General features: G+C 33.7%; 1 protein-coding gene across 7 annotated transcripts in view; it reads left to right on the forward strand.

Annotated features, from left to right (window-relative positions):
- FBXW7 (F-box and WD repeat domain containing 7) overlaps positions 1–20,663 on the forward strand; it is a 221,891-nt gene that overhangs the window by 187,978 nt on the left and 13,250 nt on the right. For 4 of the 7 annotated variants that reach the window (XM_030312915.2, XM_030312916.2, XM_030312914.2 and 1 more), the window contains 3 exons: positions 4,892–4,974; positions 8,208–8,349; positions 16,895–17,029. In XM_030312915.2, coding sequence (XP_030168775.1) covers positions 4,892–4,974; positions 8,208–8,349; positions 16,895–17,029 — 360 coding nt within the window. Of the gene's footprint in view, positions 1–2,095; positions 2,474–4,891; positions 4,975–8,207; positions 8,350–16,894; positions 17,030–20,663 lie in introns of those variants that run through there. The other 3 variants (XM_030312917.1, XM_030312921.2, XM_030312919.1) reach the window with 3 other exon arrangements.

Consider the following 20,663-nt stretch of genomic DNA (forward strand, 5'->3'; position numbering starts at 1 on the left):
TAGAAAGTTTTTTCAGTGTATACTTTTGATTATCATTTTGATTTTTGAATCGTGTAAATATTTTACCTATTCAAAAATAAAACATGAATATACATACCTACATGTAAATATATGTTTGCGAAGGTCAGGTGTCCCTTTAACTTCATACCATACAAAGGAGCCATTCCTTTGAATATAGAAAATTACGTTATTTTCTTCTTTAAATATCCTAGGTTTTGAGGCAGTATCCCTGCTTTATTAAAGTTGATCTATGTCCTCAACTGAGTAGACTTAATTTGAAAAAGTTACTTCATTTAAAGACAGGACATGATTTCAATTGTAATCAAGGTGTATACTGTTACATGATTGGTGGGAAGTTCATTTGTCCTCTAATAAGCTGGTTACCACTGACAAATTTTAGAGAAAATGTCAGGTGTTCATTTTATAATTAGCTAGTTTCTTCAGATAGCCCGGAGCGGAGGCTGATGGTGGAGGGGAAATCACTTTTTTTGGCTTTGTATTTTTTAAAATCTTGAGTGCTCTGAATCTTCTAACAAAAGGGTTTTATGGGTCTCTTCCTAACCATTGGATTTCCTCCCCCCCCCCCCCCCCAGAGAGACTTCTTTTCAGAAAGAACTTTCCTTTGAAGTAAGCTGATTGTTTATTTAGAAAATTAACTTTTTGCTGGGTACTTGTACATATTGTATCTGAGGGCAAGAATTTAAGAGTCAGATTTTTTTAAAAAGATAATATAATATATAGAATATACTTTCCAGAAGAATCCAAGATGTACATCTTCATAAAATTTTGGATTATCTTATTTCATTTATTTTTTTTTAAGTAAAAGATACTCCACTAACTTAATGTCTGTTATAAAGGTAAACATTTATTTTTTAAATTATGAGACTACTTTATGCAGCATTTAGAATCATTTTCCTAATGAAAGTCATTTGTTAACTATAGCAGAGAGTATTAAAATGTACTAAGTCCAAATACTATTTCTTTTTTTCTGAAGAAACATTTTAGGTACTTAAATAACTATAGGCATGCAGTTTACTTATAATAAAGAATGTTAATGGGGAGGGTAGGAGTTAATTAACTAGACCCTTAATAATGGGCCAAGGAATCTTACAATTGCCTCCCTCCCGAAGCCAGTTGTGTAGCAAGTTGCAAGATAAAATATCTAGATTTGTGAAGTAGTCATTCTGAGAAAAAGGTTGCCTTCAGGCAAACTTTGGTATTTATTATTATGTAAAATGCCTTTTTAATGGTAAGCAATGCACGTTGTCAAAGTAATTCTGGAGGTAGAAGTGCAGTACATCCTGTTTACTCAAGATTAAATGAACAAATAAGGGTAGGACTCTCAATAAGCCCAGTTTTTGCTTTCTTTGAAGAAATAGAACATTTTGGCCAAACTTTACACACTTAATACTAGTCTGATAGTCTTAAGATATTGTCATGATTACCAAGAATTGATGAAGTGTGGCAATTTTCTTGAAAACTATATTTGAAATGAAGGGAATGGAAAAACATAGGGAACATTTTCATTGAATGCCAATATAAGAAGTATGCAGGTTAAGATAGAACTTATTATATAATTTCTGCAAATGCTCCAAGCTCCAAACTGGCTTACTTTATTGTAAATCCTCCCCACCCCCCAACAAAGAATATTTAATTTCTCCCTTCGGGATTGCTCATTTTGTATCTTCTAAGCTACTTGAAAAATGTGATCAGTCTGTGCCAGGACTGCAATAGGATAACAGTTAGTGGAAATAGTCTGCCCTGCCTCTGTTGGGAGGACTGTATGGAAAATATATTCCATTTTCAAAATGTTTCTGAAAGCACTTATTTGTGGAAAGGATGCTTGCCATTTAAAACTCTTCAGAAATGCAGGTTTTACAAAATACAAAATAATCTCCTGAAAGTTTGAAAGGGGAAGGGGGCTGTCGTGTGGGGGCGGGCTCATTTGCTGCCCACATCCTCCCTCTGTTCAGTGCGTTGTGTGCTTACGGGTTCCCTGGAGCGGATCACCATATAATTGATGTGCAGTCTGCATTGCTGAATCCTGGACTGCACCATTCTGTGTTCAAGGGAAGATGTAATCTGATCCCTCTGCTGCTGAGGGAGGAATCTGTTCAGTCAAGGCTTTGACAGGGCATAGTCTCCTCCAATAATCTTCTCGGTTCTCTCTCATTATTCCCTCGAGTTCTCCTCAGTCAAGCTGCATGTATGTATGTGTGTCCCGAGAAGCGGTTTGATACTGAGCTGCATTTGCCTTTACTGTGGAGTTTTGTTGCCGGTTCTGCTCCCTAATCTTCCCTTTCTGACGTGCCTGAGCATGTCCACATTAGAATCTGTGACATACCTACCTGAAAAAGGTTTATATTGTCAGAGACTGCCAAGCAGCCGGACACACGGGGGCACAGAATCACTGAAGGGGAAAAATACAGAAAATATGGGTTTCTACGGCACACTCAAAATGATTTTTTACAAAGTAAGTAATCTGTTTTCTTCCTGTGTTGTATGATTGTGTGTGTGTGTGCCTGCCTGAGAAGGAAAATCTGTATCATCAGAGATGGCTGCAGTATCCTCTAATTTTGGTGGGTGGCTGGATGGCTGGTATTCGGTTTTATATCGTGAATGTAAGCAAATAATGCAAAGACAACGTAAGCTGTAAACAGCTTTAAATTTAAAATAAAATGTGTATTTTAATCCGGGAATTTTCCACTAAAATATATTTGGACTTTAGAAATGTGGCTCCGTTAAATGCTGACCTGGAAATACTCTACCCTTAGTTGGCTTTTAGTGAGTCTTTTGCCTTTAATTTTTCTGTATATTATACATATTTCTTTTCTTTTTCTTTAGTTGACTCTTTTAAAGTCTAGAATCACTAGAATATTTAGGACTTCTATTTTAAAAGATCGTATTTACTTTCTGTGCCCCTTAAAAAATTGCAGAATTAACGTTTGGTTCTAAAGTCAGGATTTTCAGTAAACAGTATAATATTTAAAAGACTTCTATAGTCCTATAGAAAGTCCTTTATTTTGTAAAATATTCTGAAAATAAAAATCCTTTCCAAATGGTTCCCTTGATATGTATTTGGGGCATTTTTATCCATTGAAGGATTTCTAAGATGGAAATAAAGTTTGCTTTTGGTGGCAAATGGCATTTGCACCAATGTGTATTTGCAAGATACCCAGGGAAGTTCTGAAAGCCAGTATTACAACTTAATTAGAATGAATATCAAAGTTTCTCATATTAATTTTGAAAATAAGAATCTGTGCAAGTTATTAAAAAAGCTAGATTTTTAAGGTAATCTGTACCGACTGACCTTCCTGAGAGCTACATTTGCGTGTATGTGTACGTGTGTGTCTATGATTTATATATATGCAAGCACGTGGCTATCTATATATTAAATCCTATATATTTATTTTTGGCTTTTATTAAAATTATTTGGAGAAAGAAAATAATGGTTTTTGAGAGGAATCACTTTAAAACAACGTAATGAGTACAGAAACTTCTGAAGGGTTGAATTAAGACCAATTCCATTTCTTTCCAGTAGGTATTTCTTGAACTAAGGCATAAATTGTGGACAAGCTTGCTATACTCTCACTCAAGCTCCTGATGTCATAAGATCATCACTGTATTTTGGAAGACTTTTTCATGATGATAAAAATGTCTTTATTATCCATAGTGTGGTTCAAAATTTGTTAGAGTCTTGATGGTTCTCTTTAGTATTTATAATGCAGCATGCTGTTTTATGATGTTCCCATGTGAGGCAGTAGGTAAGAAACTAAGTCTGCTGCAAAGCAAGGGTTTTTACCTTATTCTAAAAATGAGGATAGCTCTCTATCACTCTGGGGTTACCTCCCCCACATAATTTTCCATAGTACAGTAATTAATTAGCAGACACAAATCAAAATAGAAAAAGTTACATCTTATTAGATCTTATTTTCTAGTTTTATGACATATCTATAGTCAGATGACCTCAGTTAACAGATGGTGAAATATAAAAAAAATAAATATTTCAATATTGATGTTGACATACAATTCTGAATGTATTTACGGTATTATACATATATAGCATGAAGAAATACCTTAAAAGTATAGATGTTGGATATACCTTACAAAGATGTACAATTCGTTCTTTTTAAATGTTTTTGTTGATGTTGCTGAAATTTTCAAGTTAGAATGTTTTGTCCTGAGTGAGCATCTGTCAGTGAAGTTATATTCTGTGTAAATATCAATTGATGGCTTTTTTCCACCTTTATTATACCATCCCCAGGCCTCTCTCCTGTTACAGATTTACTTTTTTACTCTCCTCATTGCCCATATTCATTGCTTTATGCCTTACTATAATTACTTTTCAAGATCATCTTATTTACATTGTTCTCTTCACACTTTCATAATAAATATGTGTTTTAAATTCAGTTACTGTTACTTCCATTCGGGTTTTGAAATTTTGGGTTTTTTTGTATATTTTATCTTGAAATACGTTTTTAAAGGAAAGTGATGATCACTAAGAGAGATACATTAAATATGGTTCTTCAATGTGTGTATTAACATGACATTTCCCCCTGTGTTCTTAAACTGGGAAACGTGAAAGATATATGACTCTCAAGGAATATGTATGATGAATATCAGTTTTTAAATCACCATATGCTATTCTTCTGGACAAAATATTGGGGGGGTGGGTAATCACCTTTCTCATCTTCAAAGAGTAAAACAAAGTAGAACTAGTAGAAGAAATCATAGAACATTTATTTTCTACATACATTAACTATGCCTAATTAATGAAAATTTAGGCTTATAAAAATTTAAGAAATTTTTTTCACTAGTACCAATGCTAATGTTAAGACAGTTGGACAGGTGATTTTTTTTTTAAACCTATCTTATTTGCTTTACCTTATAGATGAAAAGAAAATTGGACCATGGTTCTGAGGTCCGCTCTTTTTCTTTGGGAAAGAAACCATGCAAAGTCTCAGAATATACAAGGTAATATTAACCATAATTGATTCTCTCATGATTCTTATGTTTCTTTAAAGAGTTGATGATTCCAAAAGCATTTCTTCCAGTTTATTCTCGTAGAATTATAATGTTACTGGTACTGTTGACTCTGTAACACATTTTGAGATCACTGAACATTGAGAAATACATAGTCCCAAATAAGAAGAATGACTACTGCTGTAGCTTATATTTTCTTACTAATCCTTTGAAATAAGACACAAGCACAAGTTCTCTTATAAGCAGAATTTTTAAATCGCAGTTTTTAAGGAATTCTAAAAAGTAAGTTCTAAAATATGAATATGAGCAAATATATCTTGTTACTATAGCAACAGCTGCTCTAGGGTAGATATTTATATATGCAAAATTGAAGATACATTTATTAGCAGTGAAATAAAACTCACAGTTACTAACTAAATCTTCCTGTGTTAGGAATCCCCTTTTATTTTCTTGGTATATCTTATGTTTTTAACACATCCATATCCACACCAGTAAATTAGGTTTCCATAACAACTAAATACAATTGTAGTCTTGTTTTGTGCACCATTCCATCATTTTTTGGATTTTGCATCAGTATAAAACTTTTCCCACTCTCACGCTAATTAGGCTAACTTAAGCACAATATCTATTACCCAGCCAATTAAAAATGGCTTTAGATGTTATTTGGAATGTGGTATTTTAAAATTTAAATGACAAAAGTATCTTCAGAGCTTTTTTGGTCTTTTCTGCATAATGGTCACTTCTTCAAATCACTGATTAAAAGTTAGCTATAGAAGCCCTAAGAACTTCATGATGGTAACATTTCTTCTTTTTTCCTTAAATATTTTGATTTAGAGTTATGTTTATTATATAAGATGCAATAAATTTAACATTGCTCAGACTTAAGGTTCCGTGATGGAGAATTGCTAGAGATTGCATCTCTCTCTCTCTCTCTCTCTTTAAAGAAAGAGTTTATATTTTTACTTCATCCAGTTGTGGAAAATACTTTTTTAAAATGCTCTTCTATGAAATTTAGAAATCATAAAATTAAATAGTTCTTTATGCAAAAAATGCGGAGATGATGCAGAGGAGAGAAATAAAACTATCTCTTAGTTATTTAAGAAATGGTTTCAGTATGATTTCCCATGTTAATTGTTCCCCTCTTAGTTACCCTTTGCCTTTTGACAATTTCACTGTGTTTGGCACTTCCACCAGAGGGTGTGGGGTGATAGACACATGAAACTCTTCACTTCATTTTTGCTTTTTCCTTCTAGTCTTGAGAAAGTATTTCTCGGATGAGAACGTTGAGTTTAATGTTAAAAATGTACTACTTTTAATGTATAGATTGCAGTGAACCATATCATTCTGGTCTTCTATTAATATGGCTGATACCAGGACAAAGGTATTAAATTGTTCAGTTGTGTTTAAGGCAGCTTGTAAACAAATGCTGAATTTTTACTACAGAACACATTTTAAGAAAATTTGTCTTTAGTTGCTCACTTTTTGTTGTGAGAAAATACCTGAAAATGTGCAAGTTCTGTTTTCAGCCTTTTAACATATAACTTACCAAAGCAAACCAAACTGCATATTGATTTCCATGTCTTTTTGGAGACTTTATCAGTATATATTTGATGCTTTTTAATTTTTTTGACAGATTTTCTAATAATAAGAATGAAACTATGATTTTCTGTCTTCCTTATTAGAAAATTTATGATCACATTCTGTTTCATTTTGGAGAGGAAGACAGAGCTTACCTCTGAAATTTGATAGCCAGCATGGGGCGCCTGGGTGGCGCAGTCGGTTAAGTGTCCGACTTCAGCTCACGTCATGATCTTGCTGTTTGTGAATTCGAGCCCCACATTGGGCTCTGTGCTGATGGCTCAGAGCCTGGAGCCTGCTTCGGATTCTGTGTCTCCCTCTCTCTGCCCCTCCCCTGCTCACGCTCTGTCTCTCTCTGTCTCTCTCTCTCAAAAATAAGTAAACATAAAAAAAAAAAAAAATTTGATAGATGGGAAAATAGATTTAATTGTTGTATGTTAGAGATTATCTTGGATGTATAATATTAAAAGGTTTAAAGGTGGTAGATATGAAGATTTCTCTGTAAAATCTGGTGACTAAAATACATTTTTTAACAAAATAATGAAATATGCTGGATAGAAAAGGATTGAGGGTATTGTTTCATTAGTAATTTATCAGAGCTTAGATATTCAGCTAATAGGCTGTAATTTGTATGTTCTTCAGATATAAAACACTTTATTATCATAGCTCAATAAATTGAAGATTATTTTACAAATGTAACTATGAGTCTTCCTGAACTTTTTATTCAAATGTCTCCAAAATAGAGATATTCAGTATTTACCTCGATTAAATAATTTAATTATATATTGAAATTAGGAAGAAAGTTTAATATATTAGTAACTTGGTTATAACTATACTTTTCTGCTATTAGTCATTTTTAGGAGAGTTGGACAATTTTAGAGATAGATCATTTAGTCTTAACTCTTTGATTTTACTAGTGGCAGAATGGAAGGTTTATTTTCTGTAATGTCTCAGAGTTTAAATTATTCTATGAAAGTGTTCAGATCTCATTTGATTCAATTTTACATATCATATAGTAAGTTTTCAATACTTAACTGTTTTGAGTAAATACATGTCTAATCAAGGCTTGTTCCTGTCAAATGTTATTCAGACTAAGCTTTATAAATAACAGTGGAAAGTTGGAGAGAGAGAGATAAATATTATAAATAATTTAGAAAGCATCTGAGTTGAAAATTAAGGAATAATGTGTGTGGTGAAATGTCTAAAATATATGAGCATACTGCTTCTACATATGAATTTTTTAAACCATTAATAAGTTTCACACCCTTTTTATAAAGGAAATTTAAACTTCTATTTAATTAAGTTACTGAAGACCAGTCATAACAGAGGTAGAACCTGTATCTTCTAAAGAAGTATTTTAACATTATTTGTATGTATCAACAAGTTGCAGTTTTGCCATAGAGATTCTGTCATGTGGTTGCAGTTAGCATTGCTGGGATAATAACAGGTGGCTATGTAGGAGGGAGGAAACCTGCTCTAAGAATAGCGGAATAGATTTTGTGTATCCTTGCTCTCTGGCAATAAGCAAATAAAAATAATAATTCTGTTGATGTTTGACATATGCCACATCACATGCTTATTTAAATTAGAGCCCATTATTCTTAACAAATACCTACCTTTGTTTCCACTCTTGTGTTTTTTTGTAGTACCACTGGACTTGTACCATGTTCAGCAACACCAACAACTTTTGGAGACCTGCGAGCAGCCAATGGCCAAGGGCAACAACGACGTCGAATTACATCTGTCCAACCACCTACAGGCCTTCAGGAATGGCTGAAAATGTTTCAGGTGACATGTCTAAACACAGTATTTGAAATGCTTCACTTAATTGCTGCCAAAAATAAGGGATTATTCAGCCATGAGAAGGAACTGTTACATGCTACACCATGGATGAATCTTAAAAACATTATGTTAAGTGAAAGAAGCCGGTCACAAAAATGACATGAAATATCCAGAACAGGCAAATATATAGAGACAGAAGATAGATTAGTGATTGCTATGTGATTGGTGAGGGGATGTTGGGGCTAGCTGCTGACAGGTATGGGATTTCTTTCTGGGGTGATGGAAGTGTTCTGGAGTGGACAGAAGTGATGGTTGTACAGCAAGACAGGTGTTCTGGAAACCATTCAGGTGAACATTTTAAATGGTGAATTGGACCTTGTGTGAAGTATATGTCAATAAAAACAGCTATTGAAGATAAGGGAGCTCATCTTAATTTTTAAATGTATTAATCAAGAGAATCCAGTGCTTATTTTGTATAAGTGTGTATTTGTTTTGTTGTTGCTTTTTAGATAGTAAGACCTTTCTTCCTTTTCTCTTTTATGTTGGGGTTTCTGAATGTACTTGTTTTCCAAAATTTCTTGCTTAGAAGTTAAGCATTTAGGAGTAATGCAGGAACTCCTCTAATCAGTCACTTGTGGTGATTTAGCTATCACTGTTACCCTAGTAGCCTCCAAGACTTTGATACAGCTTCTCTTCATCAGTGCCATGCCGGTGTATGGCTTGTTGTGTTCATATGCTGATTACTGTATTTTACTGGCATTTAAATTCTTTGAAAGTTTACCAGGAAGATTGGCTACAACCAAACCTCTGTTAAGAATTTTGTAAATCCTGGTAGTGATATTAAATAGATTTATCTCTTCTTCCAGTGAGACAATGCATATATATTAAGCATTTAGCAAAATAGTTGACCTAGATTAAACACTTAATTATTCTTTGTAAATATCAAATAATATAAGTTATGTGAAGTCACGGTATCTCTGATATTATCCATGACATTAATGTAAAATGAATATATTTCCTTACCTCTAGCTGCTTGATTGGTAGTATTTTATGAATGCATATGGGAATAAGAATGAATAAGCGAAAAAGAAGATACTTTATTTGACTTTATTTGATATTTCAGATTTTTACAATATCCATTATGTAAATCCTTATAAATTAAATTCCTGGGCAAAAACTAAATAAATGTCCCAGTCTTTTTCTTCTGTAGCTGGAAAATTCACTTGAATCAGTGTTGTTTTTAAATGGATTTTAAAAATTGTTTTCTACCCTTCAGGTGATTTCAGAGAAACTAGGGTAACCTTTTTTTTTTTTTTTTTTCAGTTGGTGACTGTAAGGTTAGAGCAGTGGTTCTTGACAGGGGGCAGGTTTTCCCTCAGATGAAACAGTTTTGGTTGTTGCAACTGATGGGGTGGAGGGCAGGATGCCGCTGGCATCTGGTGAGTAGTGGCCACGTAAAGCACAGCCTCCTATAGCCGAGTGTTATCAGGCCCCAAATGTCACCAGTGCTGGGATTGAGGATGAAAGTTGTGTGTCACTCTCATGATAATCTTATAAGCCACTACAATCACAAAGAATTTTTTTTCTGTCTTCATAGTCCTGTGTTGATTAACCTTACCTTTCCCCAAGGATTAGTACCCTCCTTCCCTTCTCCCAGTTCTTTTACCTTAGGTTCCTGATTTTTTTTTAAATTTTAATTAATTTTTTCCTATGCACGAACTCAATTTTAATTTTTTTTATCATAGCCTTTCGATACAAAATGTATCCCATCAATAAGAGGTAAAAAGAAGAGTCAGACATTCATACAGTCACAAAGAAATACTTCAAAGATTTTTATCATCTCTGATTAAGCCAAGGAGATGGGAATATGGCTGTGTGTTGTCAAGCACACGCACACAGTGTGAGCGGCAGAGAGCTTGAGAATAACGCAGAAGAATTACTTAATATCATTTTTATAAGAAAGCATCAACATGATTGAAAATTTTACACTATTGGTAATAGTTTTCTCATCATTGTGGACAGCGTGCAAAATATTTATTTTATATGAAAAGCTTTATTTCTTATCACAAGGATGTCAAGTGATTTATTTTGTATGTGACATGGGCCTATTTTTTCCGGTGTTTTAGAGTACCAAAATATTCTTTGCTAGACATTTAGACTTTTCCCAATTTTAAGAGAACTCTCTCAAATATTGATTTATAGAAGGGAGGGAGTATTTGCTTTATTTTGCAGTGAGGATGTTTTCGGGAGTTCTTTGTAGAATGTTTACTTGTTGAGCTCATTCATGCTTTTCTTAATGAAATGTCCACGTTACCACATATTGTATGTCACCAAGTCTGAGATGCCTAATATCTAGGTTATTAGATGCATCCCATCTTCAGAAATCTTATTTGTAAAAAAAAACAAAAAACAAAAAGTTTCTTACAATAAATGGGATTCAATAAATTAAAGAATATTAGGCTAGCCTTTGTTCTGTAAAAAAGCCCATTTGATTGCTTTTCGTATGAGAAGTAGATGCAGTGAAGACAACTTGTTCTTAGCTAATAGGAATAACAGGTAGAATTATCCCTCCAGGTATAGTGTTTTTTTCAGATAAATATTCTGCAACAAAGAAATCTTTTAGCAACAAAAAGTCAACTAAACAGGTGTATCAGGACCTTAATCTTTTGAGTACCGTATCTGCCTCTTACACACCCAGGTCCTCATTGTTGTGCATTGCCCTTTATTTTCAGGGCTGGTGCCAAAGTAACTAGAGATGAATCACTTGCCTAAAAGCTTATAGGGCTTTCATGGCCAACTTGTAGAGAGATATAATTTCATAGTAAAGTAGGGGAGTCGTGAGTTGACCCTGTGTGCTATAGTGGAGGGATAATTAGACTGGCATGATTTCTACAAATGTGCTGTGGGGGTATTTAATGATGACTTTTCCGTTGCATAACAAGCAAAATGGGAGAGCTCATCCCCTTACTGTTCTGCTATTGCTCCTAAGGCAGTGATACAGCATTGTTTTGGTCCAGCTCCATCTATTCCGACAAAGTACTCTGTACTCAATTTATAAATGGAATGAGAACAAATGATATACCATTTTGGATAAAGGGAAATTGAAACAAAATGGCATTGCAAAATTGAAGTGGAAATTCAAAACAAAACAAAAAACCAGAAATTTTGTACTGTGTAAATTTTTAGTAGCCATTGGTTCTACTTTTTTTGGCAGCCAGATTGATGCTTCAGGTTGTTAATTTGGGGGCAGAGGATTGGTCATTTTGTTTGTGCATTTGGGTGTTACATATAGGTTTTTTTACTTGAAAATTTTAGAGCAAGTAAAGGCATCAATAACATTATTATGATCTTATGTTGAAATTTATATTTAGAGGCATCCTGATATAAATGAGAAGCACATATGACTTAGAAGAAAAAGATCTTAGTACAAATTTTGGCTTTGCCCCTTAATACTAGGTAATTTTTATTGGTATTACGTAACCACTCTTGCCTATTTTCATCCTCTGTAAGACAGATACAACACTAAAAAGTTGTCAAACAGGAGACAACATGTAAATGTGCTTAAAGCTTTATGTGGAAATAATAGTGGAGACTCAATGTTCGTTTCTTCTCTTGGTCAAGAAATAACCTTTGTGAACCTCCGTTTTCTCAGGTCTAAAAAAGGGCTATTAAAAACAGCTTCATTCAAATGTTATTAGCATTATTTTAATAAAAAAAATTTGCATTGCATTAAAATAATGAATGTACTTTGAAAATACTAATACTCAAATATTTTTTAAATGATAAAGTAGAAAATACTTATGTGTTTTGACATTAAAAGTGGAGTAAAAACACTCTCTTGAAGGATTTAATTAACTGCCACGGTAACACTTAGAAATTGTACATGTTCTCTGTTTTATTTAGATCTCTTTTATTTGCTAGTCAACAAAATACCAAAACAGGATTATGCCAAAATAAAATGAATTCAGTGTTACTTTGCAACTGTATTTGAGGCAGTATGATTAAGAAACCTTGTGTGAAGAAGAAAGTGTGTGTTTAAGAAAGTCATGAGAAATCGGTTCTTTACCACATGAAATTCAGGCGTGGTACTACCGAAAGTCATAATGTGTACACATCTGAATGGGGTATAGAGATCATCCAGACTAGTAACCAACACTGTTTGTGAGTCACTTGCATCAATACTGGATGAGTTGTTTATTTAAAACACAAAATGTCCTCAGCCCCACCTTGACTACTGAATCAGACTCTTTGATGATGAGTTCTAGGACTCTGATTCTTACACTCCTCAACCAGCATTTGGGAAACACTGGTCTGGACCAAGCCCCTCATTATACAGGTGGGGTCTCTGAGATTAATTAAGGGACTTTCATATGGTTCCATGGTGAGTTTACTGGTGAAACCCCAGCCCCTAATTGCAGTTCAGTGCTTCTTATATTCTTCACTACTACCTTCATTCTCTAATTATCTGAAATAAAATACTCCTTTCGTGGGGAATTTTCAAGTTTGCATTTGCAATTTTGCCCACAAATTAAGTTTTGTTTCTTTTGATCCTCGCCAAATTTGGAATGTTTTTCCTATCTCCTTAAATAAGTTCTCACATAACTTTACCATGAAAGACCAAAGGAAGATGCTTTCATCCAGGACAACTATTTTTTAGAACAGAAATAAAATAATTATCAGAATTATCCAGCAATTTTGCAGATGCAGAAATAAGGCCTGCAGAGGTTAAAGTGTAATCTAATTAGTGTCAGTATCACCTCTAAAAGTTGGGTTTCCTGATCTGAAATTGACTGCTGTTTCCACTATTCCTCATTAAAGGAATGAGGGTTGTTGTTATTTTGTTTTAATATAGTCATTAACTGCTAGTTTTTCAAGTTAATACATACTTCCCTTGCTGGTAAACCATGTATGCAAAAATTTGGAATCAGTCTTGGAGCCAAACTAAACAAGTAAGTCCTAGTAATACCATCAAATATAAATACCAGAAACACTCTCTGGAGAGAATTTTGAGTTAGTGGTGGTGTGGTATTTCCTGACTCTTTGGGGATTCATTTATTTATTCAACAAATAATTACTGGTGCTAGGTTCTACTTTGGATTTGGAATACAATAGTGAACAAAACAGACCAAAAACTCTTTTCCACAGAATTTACATTATAGGAGAGGGATGGAATGGGGGCGGGGGGTTGGAACTGGTTTGCAGTTTTAAAAAGGTTGCCTGGAGTTGGTCTCGGAAGGACATAGGGAAGAAGCCATGTGGATATCAAGGGCAAGAATGTTCCAGGAACAGCAAGTGAAAAGGCTCTGAAGCGGAGCATGCTTGGTTTGTCTATGGCTAAAGCGACTAAACAAGAGGGAAAGGAGTAGGAAATAGAATCTTGTAGGCCAACCCAGACTGGTTTTTACTTTTAATTTTTTTTGAAAAATGTTTTTAATGTTTATTTTTGAAAGAGAGAGAAACAGACAGAGCACGAGTGGGGTAGGGGCAGAGAGAGAGGGAGACACAGAATCTGAAGCAGGCTCCAGGCTCTGAGCTGTCATCACAGATCCCAACCTGGGGCTCAAACTCATGAGCCATGAGGTCACGACCTGAGCCGAAGTTGGACACTTAACTGTCTGAGCTACCCAGGTGCCCCTGGTTTTTACTTTGAAGTCGGAAGCCACTAGAGGGTTTTAAGCAGAAGAGTGAGTGATTTTTAGCAGTATCACTGAGTGTTTTGTGAAGAATAGAACAAGGAAGCTTGTGGAAAGGAATAATCCACGCGAGAGATAATATAGTAGCTAGGCCAATGTAGTTAACAGTCAGATTCTGGATATATTTTGAAGTTTAAGGCCTTAAAATTCATTGATGGATCAGAACCATCTAACAGTGGTGAGAATGAGAGAGTTAGGGATGACTCCAGAGTTTTTGGCTTGAGCAACTAAGAGAATAAGAGTTATGGTTTACTGAAATAGGGAGGATTATGGACATGCATATTTGAAGAGAAAGATCATGGATATGTTAAGTTTTTATTGCATATCTAAGAATACATGTTGAATGGGCAATTTTGTATACCAATCTGGAAGAAATCCAGGCTGGGGAGAGGAAAGCTTTCTATATGGTTCATACCTTTGTCGAAACCATCTAAGGAAAGTGACTTTAAGTAATTAGACTATTGAATATGTGTGGTAGGTGGAAACAGTCTCATTTACTACCTAGCTTGCAGCCTGTGTTGCTAATCCTTGTCAGTGGTATACTTTTAAATAAAGGGTCACAAAGTAACATCTGTTGATGTATGTATAATTTAAACACAGATATGCATTTAATTTTATTTGACTTGTTAAATCAAATATTGTTTAAAACAAAAACATTGTTTAAAATCTTAGAAATATTTTCCTATGCAAGCATAATTTTTGTCATGGACTTTGCTTAAATATATAGAAATTTCTGACATAGCTTTTAGTATTTACTTAAAATCTGAATTAGTTGTTTATTTTTTATTCTGGCTTTTCACATTCTACACCCGATCCCCTAAAATCCTTGATAAAATATGTTTTCCATCTATTAGCAGTAATATATCATGTATTAATAATGTTTTTCTACCCTTTTCTTTCTTAAGAAAACTGTAATAATTCATTAACTGAAAAAAAGACATTAAACAAGTATATTGCCTTAAAGTAGAAATATTCATAGTAGCTATTCATGTCATTAATCTATGTAAGGTACATAGAGTAGTAATATGTTGTAAGGTTTTTCACCCTATTACTGTAGAAGATTACATAGGATACCTTTATTTTTATATCAAAATTTAACCATAAAAACTTCCAAAAAGTGTTTCTAAGGCAAACAGTCATATATGCAAAGGTGTTTAAAAAGTTTTCAATAATTAAATTAAATTTAATTAAGTAATTAAGATTATTGTGCTATCAGGTTACTTAAAGCTGCACTTTAATCAAGTCAGCATAAGTTATCCGTTACCCAAATTGGATATGTCCTCATACTTGTGTCCATGAATGGAGGGGAACAACATATTTATGAAAACCCACCTTCAATTCTATGAGGAATCTATATCAATAAATTAGAGTTTATAGTATTGATAGTAAATGATCAGAGATGAGGGGATATGATCAGTGTAAGTTTTGTTAAAGAGGTAAATTTTGATTTGAAGCTGTGTGAGAAAAACTGAACAAAACAGTCGAACTTCAAAGTAACTGCTTTTCATTGGTCATGAGTATGCAAATACATATATTTGAGTAGTTTTTATTTCTGTGCATAAGTCCTCACCCTAATTAAAAAGGGTCCAAGGTGGGTTCTCAAGGAGAATCTTCTAGGTATGCAGGTATATAGAAGTAAAAGAAAAGAATACGATTTATTAGAGTCTATGTTTCCTCATATTTGGTGGTAAAATGGGAATGTTTCCCAGAGTTTTTATGATTAAGTAAGATAATGTTTGTGATAAGTGCTTTGGAAATACTATTGAAATGTTTGATAGTATTAACATAATCTACACCTTATAATAGGAGTTTCATCTACAATGAAATTCATTGTAGATTCTAAATGGACAAAAAAAATTTAAACTACAGTACTTTAAAAAGTATTCTAAATAAGGCTTCCTGTGTCCTGAGTATATCTCAGTTTTCAATTATTATCCATTTCATATATTACAAAATCCAGGTTCCTAGTTTGAGCAAGAAATGGAATGTCAAATTGGACATAATAATTCACAAAGGTACTTAAATCAGCCTGGTCAAGGATGTTCTTTCACTTAAGCATCACAAAGTTATTTACATGTTTTACATGATTATTTTGAGGGGAAATTCTAACACTCTAAATTATTCACATGGCTTTTTAATGTTTCCTTTTAAGAATCATGGCTTTTCTGTGCAGATGTTCCTCACTGGCAAAAAAAATTTTTTTTAATAATCCCCTAGTATAAAGTAGTCTCTGTTTTTTAAAGTATAATAATGTGTTTTTGTCTTTCCCATAAGTAGTACTTTGTTTCTGACCCTTTTGTTCACATTCTAGTATCAGCACTAAGTCAGTTACTGTTTTATGTTTTTGCTGCTTTTTATTTCAAATTATTTTCACATAATAAATCAAAGTTCTTTTATTTTGTGGAAGACACTTGTCAGATTTGCAATATATCCAGCTATTAATTTTTCTCTAAATCATGCTGCCAATCTCCTCTGAGATGGGTTCCTTATTAACACTATCAAATTTTATGGTGCCCACTGGAAAGAATATAAAATACCTTGTTTACTTAGTAGCCCAAGTTGATATTTCCAGATAAAACTCTGATTTCTTATCTTGATAGTAGATGAACATATAATATTTATAATAATATGGTACAAAAATATTTGTCAAAATCATGACTTTTTCTTAAGCTTTTATAAAATAAAGGTACCTAGTGAATTTGATGAGAATAATTGATTATCACTTCAGTGACTCCTGGAGAAACTTTCACTGTAAGCAGCCACTTTTTATGTTATGTGTAAACGTGGATTTTCCTTTATGAGTTTATAGCTTGAGACATCTATTAAAATAATAAAAATTTCTACTTCCTTTTTGATAGAGCTGGAGTGGACCAGAGAAATTGCTTGCTTTAGATGAACTTATTGATAGTTGTGAACCAACACAAGTAAAACATATGATGCAAGTGATAGAACCCCAGTTTCAACGAGACTTCATTTCCTTGCTCCCTAAAGAGGTAAGGATTATCAATTATATTCTTCTGGGTGCTATTTGATAATATAACTCCATAGCGACCACCTTTAAACATGGTCATGCTAATTATGGTATTCAGTATTGTCGGTTTAACGCTCTTAATTAGTGTTAAAGAGAGATGTAAATGATAAGCTGCCATGACTTAATAGTATCATTTCCAGATTCAAGTATATTTATGGACTAAGTGACTTCTTTCCACCCCTGCAGTAAGTCATAGGAGAGTAAACTACTGAGTTTCATTAATTTGATTACTCCTTTATCATAATTTTTTCCCAGGTTATTTGAAGCCCAACCTTTTTGTCTTGGTACATTTATTATATATAGTAGCAGATTTTTTTAGAAATTCTGATTTTATTAAAACAGATTTTTGTTTTTTGTTTCTCCAAAATCCCTCTGAGACTAATAGTTTTATGATTCTATTGAATGATAGTTCTCTGTTAACTCACACTATGTAATTTTTTTTAAATATGTGGAATTTCACATGTGTATCTTTTTCTACTAATCAGCCTTCGTCTTTCCCCCATCTCTCTCGCTCGCTCTCTCCCATGCACGCGCGCGCACGTACACACACACACACACACACACACACACACACACACTCTCACAGATTTCCTGCATCGATTACATCCTTATGGCATTTCTTTTGGAATTACTTATGCCTAGTTTTTATATCTTTATGTGAACTGACACTATTTTTTATCATAGATTGATTTTGATCACATGGGCATTCTTGGCTGCATAAATGAGGCATAGCTTAGATGTTGTTCTTTTATTGATGTTATAGGCTTCACAGTTTCATTTCTGTCAGCAAACAAATAATATGACATTAAATAATCAATGTCACGTGGTTTATATTTTCACAAATTATTTATGTGCCACTAATTATATGTCAGCTAAGAAAACAATATATAAGACACTAATATACTACTGCAAATGATCTTAAAACTTCTAATATGAAGAGAAAAAGAGTCGGTTTTTTTGGATAACCATTCTAAATATCCTAAGGGCATTAAACATAGTCTCAATAATTTCACATTGGATATGAATAAAATAGTTTTATCATATTTAATGTATGAAACTAAGCATTACTTTAAGAGAAAGCAAAGTGGAAATAATATCTTTTTCCTGAAATGTTTCTTCTTTGGAATGATTTTTTTTAAGTGGCAAAAAAAAAAAAAAAAAAATAGCATTGTCCCAGAAAAAATTTTTTATTCTTGCTGGCTCATGCTAAACCTGAACCTTTTGAATAGAATTGGCTTATGAAATGACATAAGCTCTCTTTGCTTCCAGAAGGACATTCATAATAGGTAGCACTTTTATAAGTATTTGACTGAAAGTAAAGTTAGTCCCTCTAATATTTTCTTCATGGTTTCCCTAGATATCCTCCTTATTTTAGAAGGTAGTATTTTTGTTAAAATACAGACTTTCTCTTAGTCTAGTTTATCCTCTTGTCTCTAAAAATGGTGAATCTTTTGTTTTGCTTTATTTGTATTTCCATAATAACTTTTGAACACAAAAAATACTTAAAATCCGAAGACTATGAAAATATTTTTAAGAGTCTAAGAATTAAGCACAAATTATTGATAACCAGTGTAAATGCAATAAAGATTTTTTTGGATTAAGTGTTCTTTTCAAGATTGCCTGAGGGAAAAAAGTAGGGAGGCTAGAGAAAAGAACAAGAGTGAGCTCTGGCTTAGCAGATCTTCTGCATTTTCCCTCTTTTTCAACTACTAGGAAACATTTCATATTTTGAAAAAATGCTTTATTTTATATTTGGAGAAAGAATGGTATAGATCTAAGTCCTTAAGGAAACTATTATCTTATTGGAGACTAAGTGCTATTATTATTTAAAACATCACTACTTTCATGTCAGGAAATGGACTTGTAATGATTTTCTTATAATTCCTTTCAACAGATCTCAAAGCTCTTTACCAACACTTACTTTTTCTTTTTTTTTTTAATGTTTATTTTTGAGAGAGAGAGAGAAAGAGACAGAGTGTGAGCCGGGGAGGGGCAGAGAGAGAGGGAGACACAGAATCCGAAGCAGGTTCCAGGCTCCCAGCTGTCAGCAGCACAGAGCCTGATGTGGGACTCGAACTCACAAACCATGAGATCATGACCTGAGCCGAAGTCAGACACTTAACCGATTGAGCCACCCAGGCGCCCCATCAACACTTACTTTTTAATCTCAAAAACCTTGATTAAAATGTCACTAGTCTCACGTGGGAGGCTTGTGATATACTGCATTATCCTTATTTTTGTAAATAAATGCCAAGAAAAGCATAGTGATTCAGTAGATGACCTAGAACAAAACCTAAATTCTTCAATTTTTTTAAAGTTTATTTGCTATTTATTTGGAGAGAGAGAGCAAGCAAGCAAGCAGGAAAGGGGCAGAGAGAGGGAAGGAGAGAAAGAGAATCCCAAGCAGACTGTCACACAGAGCTCCATGCGGGGTTCAAATTCATGAACCGTGAGATCATGAGCCAAAATCAAGAGTTGATGCTTAACCAACTGAGCCACTCAGGTACCCCCCAAACCTGAACTCTTAACATAAGATCAGCCAACAATTTCTTTATTCTTTTTTTTAACCCCCTGTTTCACTAGTTCAATCCAGGGAAATACAGCAATTTTCTGGGAAAGTATTAGTTCCCTCTCACGTATAATATGGTGGTCTCTTACATAGGTTAAAAGGAAAAACAAAAAATAGCAACTCTCACTGAAATGACAAGTTTGGTCAAGGAAAAGATTATTTAAAATAGATGTTCAATTTAAGAGCTTCTGTCTGTTGAGGCCTTAGGAGGAATTACTAATCCAGATTTTACCTTTACGAGAAATGAAAAGAGGGGTGTCTGAATGGCTCAATCAGTTAAGTATCCAACTCTCAATTTTGGCTCAGGTTATGATTTCATGGTTTGTGAGTTCGAGCCCCATGTCGGGCTCTACACTGACAGTGCAGAGCTTGCTTGGGATTCTTTCTCTCTGCACCCCGCCCCCCGCCTCCCTCTCTCTCAAAATAAGCATTAAAAAAAAAAAAAAAAAAAAGACAAATGAATAGAAAATTGGATTAGCCAGACCATTTTACTTGGCCACAACAAACCTATACTCCTCTGCTATAGTATTATAGAGATGTTGTTCAGGACAATGCCCACTTTCTGCCTCCTGCAAGGAGCCCCACATGACTAAACCTTGCTTCCTTTGAGGAATTGTTGTACTTCCCCCATAATACACGTTAAGAATTGTATAACTAATTGTTGTTCCTTTTGTGCTTGGCAGTTTAATTAAAAAACCATGTAAGGTATTGTTGCCAGTGCATTTGTGTTCTACTTTTTCCCTGATTTAAACTTAACTTCTTTTATGATTTATATTTTTACTGGTTCTGATTTTCTTTTTCATATTTTTTATTTTCCTATGTGTATTTTCTACAATACTTAGATGTTTTTAATAGAATGACTAGATTTAAATAGAATAAGTTGAAATTCATGGTTGAGTTAGGGCCTCTGTTGTTTTAAAGGAAAAATGTACCAGTTACCTGTGGAGTTAGCACTTCAACTTTCGTTAGCACCTAAGTGTTTCTTTACTCTTTAATGCATTTCTCTTTAATGCATGCAGACACTGGA

This window comes from Lynx canadensis, chromosome B1 (genome assembly GCF_007474595.2).
Source record: "Lynx canadensis isolate LIC74 chromosome B1, mLynCan4.pri.v2, whole genome shotgun sequence".
Lineage (NCBI taxonomy): Eukaryota > Metazoa > Chordata > Mammalia > Carnivora > Felidae > Lynx > Lynx canadensis.